We start from the raw sequence: 15,197 nt of genomic DNA, 5'->3' as shown, positions 1-15,197 counted from the left end.
TATATATACACATTTATACATACGTGTGTCCTCATGCACAAAATCATGCATGCATGGGAACATTAAAACCACTAAGTCTAAAATCAAAATAATCTACAGCACTATAATACAGAAGATTCTGATACTATCCACTTCACTTGCATGCACTCTTTCCAAAAGTTTACTTCTATATTATTCTTCCAGTATAGCATATATGTAGGAAAGTGGATTGTTTGCTGTAATAACTGTCAAACTGCATCAGTGCTCGAACAGATGCCATCGTTCAAGTGGTATAATGAGTTCAAGATAGGACAGAGAATGACAATGCTCTCTGATCCCTGAATGTCACTCTGGTATAAACCACAACACAGCGGTTTATTGCTGGCATCATGCATTCAGCAGCATGCAATGATATGACAGATAGAATGTGGGGGGAAAAAACGGAAGCCCATCCATCTGGGTGTGAAAGTTTAATCTGACTTGAATTATTAATAAAAGAAAAACGAAAACCCTAATTTCTTGAAAGCTGATGACCTTTCGTGGTAAGCTTTATCAAGTGGCAATTCAAGCCCAAGCACCTGAAGAGCTTTACAGTAATAACCAGAGAGCCACTCTTTAGGAACCATCACCCCTCGCAGCTCATCAAGCCAAGCGCTTGTATAATCTAATTTGATTTTAATGCTTCTCTGAAGGAGATTGTGCTCTGTGTAATGATGCTGTTGTCAAGAGCCACTGGTAATGTCTAATATCACAACCAAGTTAACTACTTCTGTGACACTCATTGCAGCATTTTTTTCTTCCACATTGTCTCCAGTGCACAATGGCATGTGCTGCATATTTATGACTTTGTTGTTCTTCCTGTTGCTTTCTACTTCATGACTGACAGAAACATGGTAAATGCTTAAAACTCCCGTCCTTATTACCTTTGCCTGATATGGTACTTTTTTCGTATTCAGTACAGTAGATAGAGCATAACGATGAAGGTCTTAGCTGAGATGAGGAGAATTTTGAAGTGCTCACACTCGGGGGCAGCAAATGGAAAAGTGACAAGCCTGGTGCACTTGTCTATTTTACTTATTCTGTGCCTCTGTTTCATATTCTGCCTCGCACCGTGGGGTTATTTTCCTCCAGGGTTCAGGAGGGCACGCTCTTTCATTTCTTCAGAAAATTGTTTCGCAGGATTTCAATCTTTGGCTGCTAGATATGACAAAACACAATATCAAGAACACTTATGTTTCTTATCTGCCATTTTTTCTGGGTATAAATAAAAGATCAGTATAAATTTAAGTCAAGTGGCCTCGAATGCACATGTGAGAGATGAGTATGAAAAGAACTATGAACCTTGGGACAGCACCATGTACATTTTCATCTCTTGCTCAAAATTACCTTGGCACTGGGGCTTTGTGTGTCATTTGTCATCCTTGAAAATCAATTAAGTGTTTCCATGATAGCAATCCAGATGTAATCTTTTGACTGGTTGGACAATCAAGCAGAACCCCGAAAAAAAACAAAAAACAAAACAAAAACTAAAAATGTGCCTTTGGATTTTGCATTATGTAAACAGTATTTCTTTGAAATACTCTTTGTTCATATAATAGATTTTGAGATGGTGGTCAATTAGGTGCGGACAATGATAACTACAGTATAAATCAGATAGCTGAAGGGCTATCCCAAGTATTGATTGTACTTAAATAGGCCTTCAATTTGGCACCCGATAAAAATCATCACACTACGCAAATGCTAGTACCAGCGTAACTGCAACCCCTCTAAAGGCATGTTAAACAGTTGAGACCACAATTTTACTCTTCTCCCTGCGATCATTCATCTGTTTGTGAAAGTCTTCATGCATCAAAAACAACGAAAGAAAAACAAAAAACTGAAAGCTGTTACGAAGATTTGATAACCCCACACACAATTTCACTGGCTGATATAATACAAACTGTCATGAAATGATTCAGTGCTTTGGAATTAAAAAGTGTATATATATATACATACACACACACGTAATTTTCAAACCACACAGCATCGAGATCTTTCATGAAATATTACTTGTGATGATTCTCACACACACACACACACACACACACACACACACACACACACACGCACACACGCTTTGTATACTGAACAACCTCCCAGTGGTGTGAAAACATCCAAACATCGTCCTATTGATGTCCCATTTTTTTCCCCCCGTTTGGCTCTTGTCAGAGGTCAACCTCAAACAGTATGCGGTGGAATCAGGCGTTACTGTTGGTGTCAGATTGATGCATTACAAGGCCCGGGAGGTCACGTCTCTGTAAACATACATTATCAAAACCCATAGAAGATGTGGGATGTTGAACTCGCCAATAGTTTACGGTGTATCTTCAGGGGAAAAGGGTCATGTAACGGTAGAAAACAACTTTGTAGCCGCAATGACTTTGCTGTTGCAAATGAAGAGGGTCAAGCAATCAAGACTGGTCAGGCTCTGTGTCAGCACCATTATCTTACACTGTCTGAAATGATCAATGAGCTAAAATAAAATGATCACAAGCTAAAACTGGCCTGCTAATGAAAACGGACTGCTTAAATTTGGGCCTGATTGAGAAGACGGCCAAAGAAGAAAATGGGTACCCATTTAAAATACAACATATACAAGAAGAAACAATACAGGTTAGAGAGATCCCGGGGAGTTGTTTCTCATGTTGTTGCTCAAATGTTAATTTAATGCTGATGTAGAATCACTTTTAAAATACAACAGAAATAAATGGTGCTTTCATAAATATAGCAATGAAGACAAAGTGGTTGTGATTGTGAACACAGATAAATAGATTTTCTCAAACGTTTATTTAATATCATTTATACATACATACATACATACCGGGAACTTGTTTAGCAAACAGACGCTGCCTTTTAAGACTTAAAACAGCTGAATGACTTCACCGTCTACATGTAAAAACATTTAATAGACAATGTTCTCAAATAGGGACTTGACATATAAAAAGGCACTTCAGTCAGTATAACAGGACTGACAAACCTGTTTTCCTCCTTTAGCAAAAAAATACATAGTGCATGTGCATTATTATTATTATTATCATCATCATCATTCTGGTACAGTGGTAGTGTAAACATGTAAGCACCTCCAAGCTGCAAAGTATTCCATTCAACACTGTCAGAAAAGGGCGCAGCAATATAGAAAAAATATTTATAAATAATTTCCCATAAATAATTTTTCCACAAAATATTTCTGTTTCTGAAGTTGTACCTTGTTAGAATAAAGACAGAAACTCCTTCAAAACCCTGTTAAAAAAAAGAGAGAGAGAGACTTTTCCTATGCAACACTGAGACAAGCTTAACCCTCATAGCTCTGTTATTGACCTGTAAACATGCTAAAAATATAAGAGTGTTTGGCAGTTGCTATCAAATGCTACTACTATGCAAGTTCAATGTTTAATTAATTACTATTGCAATTTTCAAAAGAAAGAACACTCTGTAAGCTGAAGATTGCATTAATTGTGTTATTGTGCTCTTCAAACTTACGGCATTTACTTGGAAGCTAATCATTTCTACATTTCCTCAATGAAAACAAAAATGTTCCAGTCTGACTTGTGGTGAAATTACCGCGCCGCTGTTTTATTCCACTTCCATGGCAGACAAATCTTGCTCTCCGTCAGATTTCTCAGAGGGCAGGTCTTGTGACTCTGGGGTGTTTTGGCCATCTGATGCAGAACTGGGCTCTGTGGCTGTTGGTATAGCCGGCTCTTGGGTATTTGAACCAGCAGGGACATCAGTAAGCTTCGTGTTCTCTGATAATTAGAAACAGTTATTTCTTCTCTTTTTTTTTTTACGTTTAGATTTGAAATGCATATGAACAAGTATTTTTTTTAAAAGGGTGAAGATAAGAAAATGACTACTACTGTATGCGTACAAAAGAATGCTATTTTATCCATTTTAGATCTGTATCTGTATTAGATTAATTAATTTAACATTTTAGTGTAATACACCTTAATAACTTGATTTACATTTGCAGTTCATTATTACCTAAAACAGTTTGGTTATCATCTGCATCAGTACCAGTCGCCTCTGGTGACATCTTATGGTTACCAGCGACCTCGGTGAGCCTGGGTGCCTGAGGCCTCGTCTTTCTTGCAGGGTTCAAGAAATAACAATACGCACATCGAAAGGCTGAAAAGAAACAAATAAAACCCCACGCATATATTTTATGTAACCATGCTAATACATTGTGAAACAGACATAGATTAATATACATGAATATGAACCAATGGGAAAAAAATGCCTCAGATGCATAAACATTTCAGATTGATGTGTAGCACTACTTTGCATATTCAATCTTGCTTTCTTTTTGCTTACAGGAGTTGGTAGTGGCAGAGGCATTTAAGAGCCATATGATATACTATGCTGCCAAATGCTAGAGGGCAAATGAAGGCACAGTGTTTGATGGAGACTGACAAAGTGTGCTGTGATTCTCAAAGTCTCACCAATATATTCAAATTCTTCTTTTAATGCCATGCCGTTATGGGACAGACACTGCTGACATATGAGAGCGTATCTATGAAGAAGGGAAACAACAACAACAAACAAACAATCTAGTAAGATATTACATAGCATGTGAACAGGCACTGGATAACTCAGTATTACCACTCCTAACACAAATCTACAAAGTAGATTTAAAATTTCCAGATAAAGTAATGTGCAACATAAAAAAAAACAACTACAAACTGTAAAAAAATTGTTTTAAAACAGACTATATGATTTTAGCTGATAAAGCTACAACTATTGCAGGCTACTACAAAAGAGTACTATATTTCAGTCAGTGTTGAGCAGCTGCAATGATGGACAAGTTTAAATTAATGTTTAAGGGAAGCATGATCATCATATATTAAAAAGGAGGATCGGTGCAAGAAGAATAAGAGTTGTTTTCAGTTCGCCTTTTTAAGAGCTCTTTCAAGGTTTAATAAACGTAACTTTAAATGGTTTGGCATTTAAAAAAAAAAAAAAAAAAAAAAAAAGCAGATTCTGCCTAAAAAATTCATTTACACATTTCAACACAGCTATATTCCGATCGTCTAATATTTATCAAATTAATGCACTTCAGATGTTTACAACTTTTTCATGACATGATACACAGGTTGCATTTACTTTACTGCATTACTGAAGAGACTCATTTTCCCATTTTATTTACCTGTTCTGAGGGCCATCTCCAACAAGATACTCTATGACTCTGTCCATAGCACCTCTCTCCCTTGGGATCACAGGTCTGGCCAGCGGTGGGCCTGGGGGGTGCATCCCTGTTAAAGCATAGCATCTTTGCCTGTTAGATGCACTCTGCAGCTTGGAATGCATACTTCAGTAAACAGGTGCTGCTTACAGTAATAAATCTGTGAAATAGTGTGGTGCACAAACCATGATTAATTTTACAAAAAGCTGCCTCTTTTTCTTAATGTCTTAACACCGGATCGCACTTGCAAAGCACGTCCCGAATCCCTGCTGCGTTGGTGAGTAGTAATTAATATAATCCAACATCAAGAGCAATCATAGGAAGATGACTGGTCATTTCTGTGAGACTTGGCAGAGTCTCAGTATCCTGCTGGTTATTAATTTACCAACATATGGAAACTCTGTGGTGACTCTTTGTATCAAATTGCTTTTCACTTTCAATTTTCAGCAGAAGCAGGTGATAACATCAACTCATGTAAACCATTTGTGAGGTGTTCCCAATGCCAAAGGCAATTTCACTAAGCATTAAAAGACATTTAGTGAGATTCTACCACCATTGCCCAGAGAACAAATGCAGGTCTGGCTAATTAATCATAGTTAATGTAATACTGCATCGTGCATACCTCACAGTTGGCATTCCACATGGCAATTACAGCATACAGCTTCCACTACTCTAGGAGCACATTTTCCTTTACTGTTTGCAGTTATTTGCATTTTTTTTTCTATTGAGTGGTCAGTCCAGAAATTACTGATATTGAATATTCAATACCCCTATACCCCACAGATGTCTTCCATATAAAACAACTGCTTTATGAGAAATGTTTCATCTATCTTTCTGGTTGTTCCTTTTCAATCTTTAAAAGCAGCCAATGATGATAGATCATATCCTCTTGAGGTAAATATTATACAAATATTATGGTCATAGTAACAAAAGTTATCAATTGCAATCTCAGGCCCAAGTAAGACACTTAGTGGACAAAAGTTAGACCATATAGTTAGATATTGTTATCATACATTTCCACAATTATCCACTACCTTACTGTACAACATACTACATCCTTTCTGACAACACACACCACAGAGCTTTGAACAACTGGGGACAAAGAGCCAGGAAAGAGTAAATCACACCTTAATCGACCACATTATGATCTGGTCCCCCTGTGTGCAGGTAACTCACCGACTCCTGGAACAGGTGTTCCAGGGGTCACAGGCTTCCTCATCAAGCTCTGCTGAGCAGCTATAGCTGACAGGCTCCTCTCTGGGGGTCCACCTGGAGCAGAGTGGGAAGATCTTCCAGGATAGGTGGGCCTGGAGGCAAGAGGAGGGCGGGCAGCAGCTTCGCTTGCAGGATTCACCACCACTGGGGGGGCCTTTGGGATGACATTCCGATGGCGGAGTTCTAACACAGAAAACATTGCAGGATGCTTTAATAGCATAATAGGAAATGCCAGAGTCGAAGTAGGGCAAATAGTATTGTCTCCTGAGAACGTTCAAAACTCACTGCTACCTTGTCCTGGTTTTGGAGTTATCTGAGGAGCAACTGGAGTCGATTCAAGCTCCTTCATACAGAACAGAGGAGTGTACAAGAACATGCTTTAATATAAAAATATATATATATATATATATATGAACCGAACGCAATCAGACAATTTATACAGCAGAGAAAAAAAACAAAAAAGAACTCACAATATTTTTCTTGGAATCAGGATCAAATCTCTCCAGAATCATTTTTGCATTTTTATATGTTTCAGTTTCCATAACTTCTTCAAGCTGGAAATAAATGCAAAAACATTAAGAAATAAACTTAAATTATCTTTTTAATTTATTGCCTGAAAGTATTTATCACTGTTAACATATCAGAGTAATCATTTGCTGATCATGTGTGTCATAAACTGGCATTTATAAATACACACAAATATCTTAGAATCACCTTCAATAGCATCGCATGTCAAAGTGACTGAGAAAAGAGCCCTTAAAGCAACTTCACTACATTGTACATCTTCATTTAGAGTGAGTACAGAACATTTCTTAATGTTTACATATAATATGAGGAATAATTACATTCACTACTTCGATAATGGAGAGTGTGAAAATCCATCAGCCCTAATTATTGAAAGTTATTAGACTTGACAGAGGATGACAAGCAATTTCTCAGATTTATTTCTTTCCTGTAGTAAATGCAATTAATTAAAGTGACATTAGAAGAGTAGTTTACTGGATCAAGGTTTTGTACCAATCAAATGTTGTCTTCACAGAGCTTAGAGTATCTTACAGAAAATTGCTGAGAAGATAACCAAAACTAATTTTATAAGGCATTAAATGTCAATCCTGGCTTTACGAGTGGACCGTGAAGAATCAAAATTACAATTTTTTTTAAGTGGACTTCAGGCTACAAGTAAAAAAAAAAAAAAAAAAAAGCCAAACTATATTTAACTCATTCATTGTTTATGTCACATCAAGGATGTAGCAGCACAGGACAAAACCAACTGAGCTGTTCTACTCAATTTCAACTCATATATTCATAGCAGACTTAAGTTTCTCAACACTGACAAATACACCCATCAACCACTTTACAAACTTGTTCAGCTGCTCTTTAACACAAGTATCTAATCAGCTAATCACATGGCAACACCCCAGTTTATTTAGCCATGTAGATATAAAAACCCGCTACATTTCAAACTGACCATTAGAATGAGGAAGAAAAGGGACTTTGAATGCAGCATGGTTGTTAGTGCCAGAGGGGCTGGTCTGAGTATGTCAGAAACTGCTGATGTATTGAAATTTTCCCATGCAATCGCCTCTAGGATTTACACCGCAGTGAATGATATAAAAAAAAAAGAAAGCGTAAAGGGCCAAGTTCAAATCATCTCCACAGTCACCAGATTTCAATTCAATGGAGTATCTTTGGGAATTGGCTGGAACAAGAGATCACGGTTCTGTAGCCAACAAATCTGCAGTGTGTGATGTTATCATATAAAAATGAATATAAATCTCTGAGAAATATCTCCAGCACCTTGTTGAATCTGTGCCATGAAGAAATGGGGTAGTTGGAAAAGCAAAAGAGGGTCCAAACCAGTACTAACAAGATGCACCTAATGAAATGGTTGGTGGGTAAACACTAAGTGTAAAGAATGTAAAAGCCATTTCACTTGTAGTTAGGGCTGCTCGATTATGGCAAAAATGATAATCACGATTATTTTCACTGAAATTGAGATCACGATTATTTGACGATATTTATTTAACCCTTTAAGACCTACCATAGAACCAAGTCGGCCAGAGATTATATATTTTTTTTTTTTACATGTTGTAGTGCTATTTGTGGGAGCATTTCAAGTTGCTATACATCAATACAACTGTTATAGCCCATATTTTAATAATATGTATGTATTAAGTCCATAGTAATTACATTAATTGCAAAAAAGTGCAATAAACTAGAAAAAAATTGAAAATCGTTTTTGTTTTGTTTTTTACATATATTTCTACTTGGATAAATTTAAGAGGTTTATCCCTCAAAACTTTAAATACAAAAAAGTTGCAAAAAATAGTTTACAACAACAGGAAATTTATTTTGAGTGTCTTCATAGTTTTATTTTGGAGATACAGCAATTTTTATATACTGCAGGAAAAACAAAAAAATAAACAATCCTATGATGCAAATTTGCAAAGAAAACAGCAGGTGCATCAAAATAAACTATTTCCAGCAGTGCAATTAGAGTTCTAAGCATCACAGAAACTATTCAGAAAAGTCAAACATGACTTATAAAAACACCAGTATAGGCTTTTAAGGCCTACAAGTAAAAAACTACATTTTCCGCGAAAATGACGTCACTTCCGGTTTCGGGCAGTAAATGCGATAGTTCGTGTTGACGTCTTTTTCAATGTGGGAAGTGTTACGAACAGCTGATCGGCAAAGCGTGTTTCTGGAGTATTATGTTTTTGTTCCTGCAAGCGCTTTTTATGCAATTTTTGCAAAACTTTATGTGGAAGGAAACCGTGACCGAGGACAAGCTGATGGCATAAGATGTAAGTACAACTCCTCTGGTTTCATATGGAAAAAAAATTTATTGTGCTAGCTTAGCGGCTTAGCGGGATTTAAAAATAGTTACACAAAACAGAGCTTGCTGCTCTGACCGGCTTTAAAGGGTTAACAATAACAATGTATTGAATAATGACTTTAAAAAATAATATAAAATAGTGTGCAAATACTGATAACAGTGCAAATGTTTGCAATATAAGAAATAAATGAAAAATGTAAACATCTATGTTTAGTGAACTTTGCAGTGTTGCTCTGTGGTGCAGCTACTACACCATAGCAAAGTTTACACACTGTGTCTACTTGATCCACGTCTGACTCCGCGAACCCATAATGTTTCCACACCACTGAAGTTTTTTTTTTTACCTCTTTTCAACCAATGGCAGTCACTCTTCTCTCCAAATAACTTCTGCTTAACTTTCCGAGCTTCCCTCGGGTCACACGGAGCAGCGCGAGAGTAAAGCATGAGGGAGGGGCTAATAATCGGCTCAGTCATTTTTAATGATCGTTGAAAACCCAGATCGTAATCGTGATTAAAATTCAATTAATTGAGCAGCCCTACTTATAGTTAAAACTCTAAACCACTGCAAAGATTATCATTACCAATATAAATCACCATCCCCTAAACAGAAAAAAATAAAACACTAACAACAAATAATTGATCACACATTTTGTGGCTTTCAATGATCAAGCCTTTGAAATCTTACATTACACACTTAGGTAGAGTCACAGATCATTGTGCAACGATGCATGGCAATATCTGTTTTGAAATGTGTTTTTGAATTTACGTAACTGATTGCTGACACTTTTGTTAGATTTTTGGAATGTCGCCCGTTTAAAAGATGTTATTAACTTTGGCTGAATACATACAATCTTAGAGGCTTTATAACTACTTGAAACAATCAAAAACAAAAAGCAAATATAAAAATAAATCATCTTCAAAGACAAGCACAGTGAGCCTTGTAATAGATGGTGTTCTCAGGTTCTCTATTGTGCCAAGCCCATCTTCAAAAGCTCCCGAAGAAAAAAGGTCATGTTCAACCTCGCAAAACTTTTTATGAATCATCGACATTATGACAGAATTCACGTTCAAGTTGAGTCAAATAAAATTTAGCACAACAGCATCAGTAAACATAAATCATATCAGGCAAACTTATTATTTTCACTTCATAATTTTCTTCCCAGGCATCCAACAGTGTCTCAATTCTGCACAGCACTGCACATAAAAGTATTTCTGTATTATAAATAAAAACATCACTTACTATTTTCCTCTTTTCTGCTTTAAGATCCTCTAACTTTTCATCTGGAAAGAAAACGTTAGGAAATCCAACATCTGTTTAAACATAAATTTATAAAAAAAAAAAATAAAAAAAAAACTTGCACAACAGAGGAAAAAAAACTTACTATTTTTTTCAGTTCTTCTGGAAAAAAACTTTATCAGCAATTTTCGAAGTAACCACACTCTAAACAGAAGAGAAAAAACAGCCATCTCAATAAATCACAATTACAGTTTAGTGAAAATATGATAGATTATCTCTTATACTTACAATAACGGAACTATTAGAAAGGGAAGAGACAATATGAGCCGTCCCATTAACTGTTCGGGCAGATACCAGAAATACACAACTACACAAGTGATCAAGTAGAGAAGCGACGAGTAGAGAAGCAGTCGTCCAACCCATATCTTCAGCTGCCTTTGATTTTTCTCACTATATTCTTCAAGAACCTGTATGCCCTGTGGAGAAAAATGGAAGGATCATGAAAGGATCAATAATAAAAATTAAAAAAACAAAACTGGAGTTTGAACTTACATTTTATATTCAAACTTCTATTAACATATTTATAAAAATAACCATTAATGTTTTGAACATATTTTAACTTCAGTCGCATGTAATGCAAGTCATTCAAATGCAGTTTATATATTTATTAGGAAAATTATTAACATTTTGTTAACGCCATTTCACCTATTTTGGATCATTACTAAAACTGGTTTTCTACATGCCATCAACTTTAAGTTTCAAGCTTTATTTGTCACATACAGATAACATTGGCAATGAAATTCTTAGGCTCAGAGCCCCCTCAATGTTGTACGCAAACTGCTGTTTTTACAACTTTTTACAGAGATGGATGTGAAGAAAAACAAAACAAAAAACTGTTGCTATTTGTGTGGTAATGTTATGACAATACAAGGACACTGTAAAGTCCACTTGTGTCCCAAGAAGGAAGTCATTGTAAATCAGTATCAAGTTATTCTGAGTTGTTGTTGTTGTTGTTTTGAAGTGGGGTTTCATTTACGCAAAACATACATTTTGGTTTATTGTCAGCCAGAAATAACAGCATAAGGCTCACTCTTCAGTTAGCTCATGTAACAGACTCACTGACTAGAAACCCCTCAAAGGCCCACTATGAGCCAGCTATGGCCTTGATTATATATTAACTAGTTCACAACCCAATTTAACATGCACTGAACATTTGGAACCAAGCCCCATCGCCACCATACCAAATACATCTTTTGGAAAACTTGTGCCAAGTTTCCTAGACTTTTAGAATCAATGCAAATGCACACTGACTCTGTCTCTCTGTGGTCTGCTTTTTTTGCTTTCCTCACACCCCAACCAGTAGACAGATTGCCTCCCTGAGTCTGGTTTATCCTGTTAAAAGGTAGTCTTTTTCTTTTTGTTCTCTCCACTGTAGCTAAGTGCTTGCTCACAAGTGATCACTGCATTTCTGCCTTTATAGTGATAAAATAAAAGGCCTCAAATGCCCTTTTGGTTTGGTCTAATATAAATAAAATTGTATTGAAAATTTCACAACAGGCTTTTCCATTACGACTTGGGCATGATCCTGCATTATCTTAATTTAATTTAATAGAAGGTAATATAAATGCAGTAAGATGCTGTGGAAAAACAGCTAGATGCAATCTTGCAGTGGGGAACCATTAGGGTTATAAATACTGGAACAGTTTTATTTTTCTTAGATGCAAACTTTAAGTGCAGAATTTCATCCAACATTCAGCATTTGCATCACTCCCTTTATGATATTTCTCTCACTACATTTTAGCAAATAACCTAAGCTCACCAGACTAAAGAGATGTGTAATCTAACATAGGGTTTAACTGGAAATGAATCATTTGGTCAGAACATGAGTTTTCTCTCACCTCAACCATTATTACGTCACACATAAACAGGTACTTTATGCTTTTTTAAACTGAAATGTGACACCACTGCTTCAGGCTGCTGACTACATATTCTAAAAATAGCTACTGGACAAAAATGGGACCACTCTTGGCCACTATGGTTGCACTGTAACATGTGTGTGTGTCACTCTAAGCACAAGCTGGTCTCACATTTAACCTCACAGTGGTCTGTTTGTGTTTACGAATGTGCTGTGTGCTATATGTCACACACACACACACGCTCACAACATATATATATATTCTTTCACAGGTGAATAATTGAAGCTAAACAAAAAGCAGCAACACCCATTGCATTGCAACTTCAATGTCATTGATGTCTTTGTGACAGGAAGATGTCATCATGTCCGTGCTCCAAGGACAGGATCTTTAAATAGTCTGACACTGGCTGCAATGCAGAAGAGCAGTAAAGCTCTATCACTTAGCAAATAAGGAGCTGCTATGGCAGTCACTGAAGGTCGGTGCTTATACAACACATTTAAGTCATTTTTTCTGCATCAAAATCTGCCTTGATTGAGCATAAAAACCAATTGTGCAATAACCAATATTTATCAGAGATTTGCATTAATAAAAGACAGGAAGTTCATATTGTAGCTTGAAATAGTTTTAGTTTTTTTTTGTTTTTTTTTTTTTAATAGGTTAAGCGTACCTTGTCAATTCCTTCCAAAATCTCCACAGTGGATGGTTTCGCCTATAAGACAAAAAGTTTGAATAAGAGGTATTGTACAATTACGATTTCCAAAACAATAGCGCTCTTTGTGAGGAACTTAAAAAAAAAAAAAAAAAAGAGAGAGAGAGAGAGAGGGAGAGAGAGAGAAAAAGATCTGGAAACTTCCTTTTTCTTCTTCCTACTTTTGTACGTGCATTATGTGTGTTATTCTATTACTAACAGGCTACCCTGATCATGCAAATGTGCATCATGTCATGCCAACTAGAACACAGATGTACTGTTTAGACATACAAAATTTATGTAAATCTATCCAACCATGAGATCATTGCTTGTGTATTACGTTTGGTGTGGTAGAAATGGTGCCTGTTAAAGTCATGCTTCCAAAGTAAGAGTTTACTGAAAATGATTCAAAACTATCAAAAAGCAGAAGTAACACTAACTAACTGCACTGTAATTTGTTTCACATGACATGGTTAATAAAGGTTTGAATACAAACCCTCCACCGTGAGACCGCAGCCCCCATGTTGATGAAGAGGAAGGAGTGTAGGTTACTCTGTTACTGGGACCCTCCTCTGATGCCGTTTCACAAATTACCTCTCCACCTGTTGACAGCAGTAATGAGTTGTGAATACACACTCGGTTGCCAATGTATTAGGTACATTGTGCAACAACTGCCGCAGTATAATACAGCATTCCCGAAATAAATCCAGAAGTTTTAATAATACTTTTTCTGTGAGGCTCATTTTTAGTTAAACTGTAGAGCTATAAAGCATGTACTTCTGTATATGTATGTGCAACAGCAGCTCCAAACAATCACAGAGGAGCGTTCACAGCTTCAGCGGCTCGTTAACAGCTATAGGTACATGTTTTGACTGACGTTTAGAAAACATACACCAATCCTCTTAAATCACCTGTAAAACACACTTAAACGCTTTTTATTAAACTTCATCAGTGACTAAGCTGAAGTAGGTTGTCCTTGCTAGCTCAAATTAGCAAACCTAAACAACTTTCCGGAGGCGTCAGCAAGAATCGAGCTGACGTTAATAGTTATCTCACAGGTTTTTTATATCGCTTTTTTCAGCCAACATGTACTAAATAGCCTATAATAAATGAATACACATATACATATACATTAGCTTTGAGGTGTTGCAGCTAAGTTTGTGTAATCGCTAGCTTGCAGGGCTAACACTACTGCGCCCTGCAGTTCACCGAGATAACTAAAGCAAGGTCGCCAAGTTTCGCCAGAGTTTGTACACACAAGCGAGGCCAAATTATAGAAGTGCTAAGTGAATGAATAACAGCTCCGTGTTTTGACAGAGACTGGTGTACTTACCTTGAAAGTTGTGTTGTCCTGTTTCAACAGCCTGTGGCAGTCGCTCCTGTCTTTGCACGGAGGGTGTGTGAGCCAAGATGGGGGAGTGTCCACTCGAAGAGCCAGCATGGAGCATGAGCACACCGGGGCCTTCACGGGAGTTTGGTCTGTGGCTCATGAAGCCTGGTAAGTTGTGAGAAACTCAAACTAATTTTAATTTTAGACAAATATAACATGAGTTAATACAAAAATTAAGTTCTTAAATAATGATTTCATTTATTAACAGGTGGGGGAGGGGGTTAGGGTTAGTAAAATCTATCTGGTCTTATGGGAAAATGTAATTGCCCCCTAAACCTACACTAAGTGGTTGTTCCAGTCAAGTGTTTATGATAACTGGCAATGAGTCTTTCACATGGCTGTGGAGGAATTTTGGTTAACTATCTTTTGCATAATTCTTTTTTGTAAGTCAGCCACATTACAGGGTTTTCAAACACCAACGACCTGTTTGAGGTCATGCCAAGCATCTCAATCTGACTTGAGTTAGGACTTCGACTAGGCCGCTCCAAAACCTTCATTTTGAGGCGGTTCAGATTATTGTCCTACTGCACAACCTTGGGATTCAGGACTTTTTTTCTTCAGGATTTTCTGGTGGAGAGCAGAAATCATGGTTCTGTCAATCACAGCAAGTTGTTTAGGTCCTGAAACAGCAAAGCAGCCCCAAACCATCACAAAACCATTACCATGCTTGATTGTTGGTGTGTTAGTTTTGGTCACATGTAACAGGACATAAACT

General features: G+C 36.8%; 1 protein-coding gene across 2 annotated transcripts; it reads right to left on the bottom strand.

Annotated features, from left to right (window-relative positions):
• Positions 1-2,786: 2,786 nt before the first annotated feature.
• Positions 2,787-14,551, bottom strand: lnpa (limb and neural patterns a). Of its 2 annotated transcripts, none has more exons than XM_086266918.1 (13): positions 14,426-14,551; positions 13,589-13,694; positions 13,072-13,113; positions 10,777-10,964; positions 10,634-10,692; positions 10,492-10,532; positions 6,883-6,966; positions 6,698-6,755; positions 6,374-6,595; positions 5,162-5,267; positions 4,458-4,528; positions 4,000-4,143; positions 2,787-3,764 (listed from the first exon to the last, which is right to left on the bottom strand). In XM_086266918.1, the coding sequence occupies exons 2-13, from the start codon at positions 13,613-13,615 to the stop codon at positions 3,592-3,594; spliced, it is 1,215 nt and encodes a 404-aa protein (XP_086123044.1). In that variant the 5' UTR covers positions 13,616-13,694; positions 14,426-14,551; the 3' UTR covers positions 2,787-3,591. The 2 variants fall into 2 exon arrangements, with proteins under 2 accessions (XP_086123044.1, XP_086123045.1); XM_086266919.1 differs by having other exon boundaries at positions 6,704-6,755.
• Between the last annotated feature and the right edge of the window lie 646 nt (positions 14,552-15,197).

The sequence above is a fragment of the Aulonocara sp. 'chitande type north' Nkhata Bay genome, linkage group LG16 (assembly GCF_057382095.1).
Source record: "Aulonocara sp. 'chitande type north' Nkhata Bay isolate Kocher_YH1m ecotype deep benthic linkage group LG16, A_spYH_male_GT1.1, whole genome shotgun sequence".
Taxonomy (NCBI): Eukaryota; Metazoa; Chordata; class Actinopteri; order Cichliformes; family Cichlidae; genus Aulonocara; species Aulonocara sp. 'chitande type north' Nkhata Bay.
The sequence above is the reverse complement of the archived record's forward strand: the minus strand, read 5'-3'. Positions and strand labels throughout refer to the sequence as shown.